Source organism: Myotis daubentonii, chromosome 11, assembly GCF_963259705.1.
Source record: "Myotis daubentonii chromosome 11, mMyoDau2.1, whole genome shotgun sequence".
NCBI classification, from domain to species: Eukaryota; Metazoa; Chordata; class Mammalia; order Chiroptera; family Vespertilionidae; genus Myotis; species Myotis daubentonii.
This window is the reverse complement of record NC_081850.1, coordinates 24887738-24896728: the sequence shown is the minus strand read 5'-3', so window position 1 is coordinate 24896728 and position 8991 is coordinate 24887738. Positions and strand designations below refer to the sequence as shown.

The 8991-nt window shown below is 42.2% G+C and overlaps 1 protein-coding gene across 1 annotated transcript; it reads right to left on the bottom strand.

Annotated features, from left to right (window-relative positions):
* Nucleotides 1-863: 863 nt before the first annotated feature.
* On the bottom strand, nt 864-3650 carry CER1 (cerberus 1, DAN family BMP antagonist). The gene is made up of 2 exons (XM_059658750.1): nt 3141-3650; nt 864-1401 (listed from the first exon to the last, which is right to left on the bottom strand). Exons 1-2 carry the CDS (start codon nt 3648-3650, stop codon nt 1084-1086), a joined length of 828 nt encoding a protein of 275 aa, XP_059514733.1. The 3' UTR covers nt 864-1083.
* Between the last annotated feature and the right edge of the window lie 5341 nt (nt 3651-8991).

The following is an 8991-nucleotide window of genomic DNA, read 5'->3' as shown; positions in this document are numbered from 1 at the left end:
ATATAATCTCCAGATAGTGCCTTCAAATTAGGAACAGACAAAACAAATAAGGACATAATATAAGGCAGTCGAATGTCATGACATTTCCCAGAATGCTTCATACACTAAAATTTAATACACTAAAATATTCTGAATATTTTCAGAACTTGCAATTGTGGCATTTGGAGAATAAGATTTGTAATACAAAGTTTTATACAGTAGCAAAAAACAGTCATCCAAACACTGAACCCTTACTCTTTAATCCAAAATGCATGTGGATAAAGGATTTCACCTATAGATTTGTTTCCATTCTAAATCATTTGCCATTTATTTAATTCGACGTCTACTGGAATTTCTTGGTTACATTCATTAGCATCTCTGGATTGAGCTTTAATTCTGGATTTACCTATTTTTCCTTCCCCATAAAATAAGTACTTGTTTGGCTACCCATGAATGTTCCTCATCTCCGTGGAAAGCACTAAAAATAACATCAATGTTCCTCTTCAAAACCAGAGAACTTCATATGGGGAGTCTCAAAAATAAGCAGGCAACCAAACAAGTTACTCCTTACATCTGTGGAACAACTTAATCATCCGAAAGAAGTCAAATAAACTACTGCCTGAAATGAAAAGGCGGCTATAAATATGAGGAATCCTCCTGTGAATGTTAGGTATATATACATTTGCTGGTGCTTTCACAAGCTATTAAAGAAGCCTAGTTTTATGATCTAGTTTATTTCTTTTCCTCCTTTAGAGGGAGGGATTTTACCAAAACTTGGAGACAGTGGATCATTATTGAAATATTAGTAGTGAAAAGGACTTTAGAATCATCTAGTTCAAGTCCCTTATTTATAGATGAACAGCTCCAGGTGGAGAAAGCTTCCACAACTTAACATTGCATGGCTAGTAAGCAGCAGTCAAAACTAGATACCATTTGCGTACTGATAACCAGATGAATACCATTTCCTCCAAACTGTTCTATCTTACTACTTTTTAAACCACCTTTCAGTTGAAAGATTATGTACCCACTGAATATTTCCAGACTGAATCATCAGCAACTTTGCTATTGTGGTTTTGCTGTTCTAGGTAATAGTGGGATAGCTTTTTAAGTTGAAACCCCTGGGATAAAGGGCTCCTGGGCATGGAATTCTGCCTGGGAGCCTGCCTGTAGGAGGTGTCCATGCTCGCGGTGCTCCTCCTTCACCTTGCATTGGCACTCCTCCACCAGCATCACCACCTTGACCACGGAGGCGAGGCCTGAGCAGTTCAGCGACAAGTGCATTGTGGTGAACCTGGCGGGCGAGCAGTGGAAGCAGAAGGTGTGGGGGTGCTGTGCCGCTCCAGGAAAACGAGCAGACCTGCATTTCCCAAAACAAAGGTTGTTCTGTACAACCACTTCCTCACAGTCTTCATGGGTGACCGTCTAAAAGGCAAACACATCTCTATTAAATCATCTTGTGTCATTTCATTAACACACAGGATGCAGGTGCTATAGACTGCAGGTCTGAGGATAAGCTAGACTAAAATTTTAAAATCTTTCTAATTTTGGATGTTTGCCAAAATCCAAGTAATCGTATCTATAAGGGCAAAAAGCCACCTCAACTAAATATTTATTCTACTGAGTAATATAATAAATTAGCCTGTAAGAAATCCCTAAGTTGACATGAAAATATGTTACTCTATTTTTTAAAAGCCAAACTTTAAGAAATTCTGTCTAATTGGATGTTACCAGTAAAAAATATTCTAGCAGTTGGCTTCTTAAGTAAGGAATGTGCCTTGCCTTTCTATTCCTCACTGAGCATTGTGCATAATAGATTCTCAATACATGTTGTTCAATTGCTCATAGACTAGAACAGAATATCATGAGTCTAATTCTATGCCATTCTGCAGCGCCTATAGTACATTCAAGTCCTTGAAGTTGCAACACATATGCTCGCAAATCATCATGCCATGACATCACCTTTGCCTCTCCCGTAACCCCAGACCCCTAGCTTTATGTGGCCTTCAAAATATGCAAGAGTGAAACACCTTAATTTGAATTTAATCAGCAATAGAATTTAAAATAAGAGTTTCAAAGGAAATTTGATTACACAATTCTTAGGAGCAGTTTTCTAATTGCACATGACCAACAAAGCAGTCAGTATTATTTGAGGTTTTACTTGCTATTGCTACATACCCTTACCTTTTTAGGCAGAATACTTAACTGCCCTGCACACCCAATTACCTTATAGTACTGCCTGCTTAATTAGGCAGCATTATTGGGCTGTAAAACTTTACCCTGCATTGCTTTTGGTTCAGTATCTTTATAAACATAAAGAACCTGATGCAATTTCTCAATTTAAATTTAACATTTGGAGTATGGAGGTTGTCAGGACTGACTGGAGGAAGTAGAGAGTAGAATGCCCCTTTGTCTTAATAGTGTGGATCAATCAATCATGATAACTATAAATCAACCAACACAACATCAATGAGGAGATGGGTGTTACTAAGGGGAGAAAATGTGATTTCACATTGAGATTATTTTTTAAAAGGTTACGAGAAAATAAGTGAAGTTAAACCATTTTTGCTATGGTAATACTAGAAATGATATGGTAACTTATGCCTGACAACCTCAACATATCTTGTAGACCTATGAAGTAGTGACATGTGAAATACAGGGATTAAGACCATCAAATGGGCATGAGTGTGTTTGGGGACAAGACCAATGTATTCCACCTTATGCACAGATGGAGCTGACCTGATCACCCACAAACTAATAGAATGTAGAGATATAACTAGAGAGAGCTCTGGTGATAGCTCTAAATCCCCAGTTTCCTAACTGAGGGTTCAGTCTTATCTCTCTGGGAAGACCATCCCCCTTATAAAAAATAAAGAAATAAAGCCACATAAAACAACACTGTATGCCATCAATATGAATGATTCCTAATATTGGCAGGACAATCGAACCATTCCTGCAGCGTCTGCAGAATACCAAGAAACAATGGAAAGTTTCAAAGGAAATTTAGGAAATATGACCGTACTTTGCCAAATCCTAGGATGTATGGCCAAGGACCAAGTCTGGAAGTTAGGTAAGACTAGCTCCTCTTCCCCTCCTCCCCATCTGCCCCAACTGTCCACCTGCGCCCTGCACACCCTGATCCCCTCTCCCCCCAGAACAGATACCTGGCTGAAAGGCAGGGTCCTACAGGTCTCCTGGTGCACTTCGTGGCTCTTGATGGGGAGGATGACCCCCTGAGAAGCCGGACTCATTCTGAACATGAAGCGGTGCCAGAATCTCCTGGCTTCTTCCTGAAGAGGAGACTTCTTTATCTGCATCCCAGCCTTGGACTGAGGAAGGGCCTGGGTCCCAGGTGGGCCTTGCTCACTGATGGGGTCCTGGGTTGGGTGCAGTTCTCTCTCAGGCTTCTTCCAGAACCTGCCAAACCTGAATAGCATCTTCTCTTTCTGCCACTGGCCTCCCCCCGAAATGCTGGCACCTACCAGGTGTGGCACGGCTACGAACAGATCTGGCTTCTCCTCAGCCTCCCCGTGGTTGCGCAGGGGAAGCTCTCTGGGACTCCCCTCTAGTAGGAGCACAGGGGGAACAGAACTCTGACTCTGGCCGCCATCCTGGGGCCACGCAGCCTTCCCCAGTGGCGGGAGCACCAGCAGCTGAAGTAAGAGGAGATGCATGATGTCGGGGCCCAAGCTTCTTTCAGACTCACAGATGGCGAGGCCCAAAGGAGAGGCTCCCTCCCCGGGACTGTGAACAAGGAGATCAGGTCCCATATATAGATACCTGCCTTGTAGGATGGGAAGGCAGGTGGTCAGTAGCCAGGCAGTGTAAACACATTTGTTTGCTTGAATTATGTAGTGCTAATGGTGTCCTGCCTTCACTTGGGTTTTGTGTATTTAAGCAGGCCCCAGGGAAAGCCCAGGACCCAGGGGGTCATTAGGCGACACTTTATCGTCTGAGATTGGAAGAGCAGTATTAGTGATAACAACACATTCTTCGCCTGGACTTCCCACCACGGTTATCAGTAGGACCGGACTCAGCTAACATTTGCAGTGCATCTGCTTTGTGCTGGGATAAAGTAGGCCGAAGTGTGTTTACGGGAAGGGAAAGGAAGAAGTGGAAAGATGTTAACTTTGTTGAGCAGAGGCCTCTCCCTCTTACTCAGATGTGGTTGCGATGGTTGATTTTGTGTGGTGACAGAGTACAGGGAAACTCACAATTTCCAAGTTATTCCCCCCACTTTAGGAATCAAACCCTGGGTGCTAAACTCACAGCTGGTCAGATAAACGCTGTCAGTTGTTCACAAATTTCTCAACAAGATACTAAGTAGTAGACTGATGCCCATTAGTCTTCACTGGGGATGGGGAAGCGTCTCCCTATTGATTTATTTTTTCTTTTTCTAAACAAAGAGCCAGACTGGCAAACGTGGATTCTAAGAACCAGGTTTGATAGCTTCGGGCATGAAGCTGGCTGGTCAATTCTTGACGTTATAGAATCCACATCATCTTCCTTATTCTACAGTAACTGATGACCAGGATAAATAAAAAAGATTTGCTAGGTGACTATCATTCAAAAACGTGAGAAACCTGTCCACAAAACTGAAACCCCAGAATTGAGTCCAATCGACCTTCCACACCATTTGGACAGTATTTCCATTGTGAATCGATCCAAAACTTGTTAGATTTCTACCCTTTTAGTTTAATCACCATATTCCTTACTTTCAGTAACACATGCAATCCTGGATCATGCTCCCTACCACATTTTTTACTACTGATTATCTTCTTTTTTAAGAAAACTTAATCAGCACATGCCCGGGTTGCAGGCTCGATCCCCAGTAGAGGGCATACAGGAGGCAGCTGAATGATGTTTCTCTCTATTCCTCTTCCTTCCTCTCTCTAAAAATCAATAAAAACATATTTAAAATAAAACAATAAAAAGACTTAATCCCATTGGATTCTTTTTCAGACACATGTTCTTTTTAATAGTCATGCCCGATTCTGTGAGATTAAAGCCAAGCTATTTTTAAATGGATCATCATTTTTCCAGAATTCTATCAGATGAGATATACAGGATAGGGCAAAAGTAGGTTTACAGTTGTTCATATAGAAAAATATATAATACATATTAGTACAAAAATATTTGAGTACTCACAACTGAAAATCTATTTTTGCCCCACCCTGTATTTTACTTGTACCAAATACCACAAGGCCTGTGCGAGTGGTACAATTGATCCATACTAAATGAGCATTAGCATTGGCCATTTCTTTTCAGGGATTTTTCTAATTTGATTCTGAATTCCCCTCAGTAGCCAATGCAATAGACTTCCCGGAGCTGGCCACTCTTCCCTGATTATAAGCAAGCATGGAAGCCAACTAAGATAGGTTTCTTGATTCTTTCTAAACTTTACTTTAGTGCCTGAAGTGTCATTGCCATCAATCACAGCATCTAACATTTCCCCAAAATGAAGGCTGTCCCAGAGATTCCACTTGAGGCCTCAGGTGACATGGCTCTGAACAGAGGACACAAATAAAGGGATTCTGTTGAATTAAAATGTGTAGAGGACTCAGTTTGTTAGATAGTAGAAGATGATGGCAAATGATAAACACTTGGTTCTTGCCCTCAAGCAAGTTGTAGAGTCTTGCCACACATTTTCTAACTTTATTATATTAGCTGGAAGAATGTCAGTTATTGCCCTAACTCCGTGGTCGGCAAACTGCAGCTGACGAGCCACATGCGGCTCTTTGGCCCCTTGAGTGTGGCTCTTCCTAAGCCTTAGGAGTACCCTAATTAAGTTAATAACAATGTACATACCTATATAGTTTAAGTTTAAAAAATTTGGCTCTCAAAAGAAATTTCAATCGCTGTACTGTTGATATTTGGCTCTGTTGACTAATGAGTTTGCCGACCACTGCCCTAACTGGTTTGGCTCAGTGGATAGAGTGTTGGTCTGCGGAATGAAGGGTCCTAGGTTCGATTCCAGTCAAGGGCACATGCCCAGGTTGCAGGCTCCATCCCCAGTATGGGGTGTGAGGAGACAGCCAATCAATGATTCTCTCTCATCATTGATGTTTCTATCTCTCTCTCTCTCTATCTCTCTCTCTCCCTCTCCCTTCCTCTCTGAAATCAATAAAAAATATGTTTAAAAAAAGAATGTCAGTTATTCACTTTTAATTTTCTTTTGTCCTAAACTCCCCTTCTTCTGATCTTAATTTTGGTGTTTACAAATGCCGTTTTAAAAGGACTCACGGAGAATTCCCTTTTGCTGATCTGTCATTCCTGTTGGGGAAATGTGCAAATATCCCAATGGGTTAATCTAGCCAAGGAAAGCCGCTGTGATGAGAACCATGGTGCATAAGTCTGTCCTCAACCCCTGTCTCTCACAGGTAAGGGCAGATGGCATTCACCTTTCGCCACCTTTCATTAATTCGAACGCTTAGAATGTGATACATTGCCGCTTACTCTTAAGAGCAGAAACATGTTGCAGCTTTCAGCAAAAACATGCTGCTTCTGTGGGGCCTCAGTGACGCAGGCATCTGGCCGCCTCCCAGTTTGGATGAAGCCAAATGGAGGTAGGTCTGGAGGGGGCCTCCAGAGCCAGCAGGAAGCTGCTGTGTGGAGAGAGCACCACAAATTGTTGGTGTGCTTCGTACCAAATGCCACAGAAAGGCAGGCCTGCACTCCCACGTGCCCAAGCCTGTTCCGTTCGCTTCTTGGGAGAACTGCCTGCTTGCGTGAGAGTCAGTGGGGCCAATCTCATAGTCCATTCATTCATTCCAATTAACAGGTCACACTCAGCATGATCTGAACTCTCTGATTTCAACATGACCTGGTTTTCCCAAGTGCTGAAATATCTTCAGGACCTGGTTGAGCTCCCAGCGTGCCCCTGAGGGGACAGTAACAAGCCACATTTTCTGTCCCTCTTGCAGACTCTCAGAAAGGAGCTAAAAGGTGGTCTAGCGCTCTCTGAGGAAAATCAGAGAGGCCATGGAAACCCCAGGCCTAAATCAACAAAAGGTGAGAGGCAGTGTTAGGGAAGAAGGTGGGCATTGGAGTTAAACTGAGAGACAGAAAAGGGAACTTGGGTTGGTGGATTTGCGAAAGAAGCCTGTTAGGGTGCATGCCATTGCCTCATAACTACCTCTCTTTTCAAAATATAGAACAGCATATAGTGTTGAGACTTAAGATTGTTTAAAAAGAGCCCAAAAGAAGGCAGATTCTTTTCCTTTACAAACGACAAAAAAAGAGGGCAGATTAGAGTACGCGGTTTCTTCTTGAAACTTTGGTCATGATTTAGCTTACTAAATTATTAAAAACATAGACCACTCCCCCATGCACTGCCCTCCCTGCCACTTGCTATGGGAAGGCCACATCAGAAAGAGCTCATTCCCAAACTTCTCCACTCATGGGAATCATCGATGGATTCATTCATTCACACAGCAGGTATCTGAGTGCCACCTCTGTGGTATTTGACTTCGTGTCCCTAAACCAGTGATGGCGAACCTTTTGAGCTCGGTGTGTCAGCATTTTGAAAAAACCTAATTTAACTCTGGTGCTGTGTCACATATAGAAATTTTTTGATATTTGCAACCATAGTAAAACAAAGACTTATATTTTTGATATTTATTTTAAATATTTAAATGCCATTTAACAAAGAAAAATCAACCAAAAAAATGAGTTCGCGTGTCACCTCTGACACACGTGTCATAGGTTCGCTATCGCTGCCCTAGACATTGCCCGGGACAATAACACCTGCTCTGCCTTCCTCATCTGGCTCCTTGCCTTTCTTTTCACCCCTAGTCCAACTACCACTCTGCACAACTTCAGTGACCACATGGATGGGTCTGATCGATGACTTACCATTGGTATTACATGATGCACATCCAATACCCTGGCCAAAATATGATGACCCCTACTCCAACTGGTCTCCCCATCCCTGTTACATTTGGACCCCGGTTATTACCGGGAATTACTCCACCTCTAAACTGTGACTTCCACATCCCAGTCTCAGTACAATAGTACTACTGCATTTGTAGTTAAATCATTATTGGTGTGAACGTTTGTCTAACATTTGTCTCTACTTTGGATGTAAAGTCCATGACGGTAGGAGCTATGTCTTTCTTAGTCACCATTTCAGGCCCTAGAACAGTTCCTTCCATGTAGTAGATGCCTCAAAACATTGGTTTAAACATAATGAATGAATGAAATCTATAAGTTCTCTGCTTCGCTTCCTTCTCTATCCAGGTTGTATTCATGGCCATTACTTCAAACTTTTGCAATATTCCTAACTCTCTTGCCCCCTTTTCCTTCTCTTGAACGTGTCCAGTGAAATTCCAGCCCTGGAAGCACCCAGCTGTCCGCCTTCCTGGGGCCACACCTGGGCTGTAGAATGCTGGCAGAGATGATAACAAAATGGCAAAAATTGATTCTACATAAATTAACTATCTTCACTCTTCACTGAACCTTCAATTCTGCCCAGCAATCATTCTCATTGCTCTAGTCAACTCTCTCATTTTCCATATAGATAATTTTAAAGCTTCTCTATTATTGCAAACCATTGACTGCTCTGCCTCTTTACTAATTTTAAGCAAATGAGCTTGCCCCTTCTTGCTCAGAGAAAGACAGGAGCCATCAGATGGGACAGTTTCCTCCCATTTGACCACCAACCATCCCAATTGATTTCTCCTTTCCACTCTGCTCCTGGAATTCCATACAGCCTACTTTATTGAATAGTCTCCCCCCTTATTGTCAAACCTCATTCATTCCACTGGCTGCCCCCCATCAGCATTAATATAATGTTGGCTTGTTTTGAATATTTTAAAAATGCCTCTTGATTTCATAAAAAGTTTCAGGTTTTGCACTTTAGTGTTGTCTTTTACCTTCTGAGGCAAATTTTGGAAAGAGTTATCCAAATCCCAACTCCACTTTCTCTCACCCACTGACATATCAATCCACTGAGGTGTTGCTTTTCACTCCAGGAAACCTTTACATCTTTCTTCCCAGGATCACCCACACCTTCTT

Bases quoted from the DNA above. Each gene is read 5' to 3' on its own strand.
- CER1 (XM_059658750.1), bottom strand. From the start codon at position 3,650: ATGCATCTCCTCTTACTTCAGCTGCTGGTGCTCCCGCCACTGGGGAAG. The intron at 1,402-3,140 runs GTATCTGTTCTG...TTTGCCTTTTAG, and splicing joins GGACCCTGCCTTTCAGCCAG to ACGGTCACCCATGAAGACTG.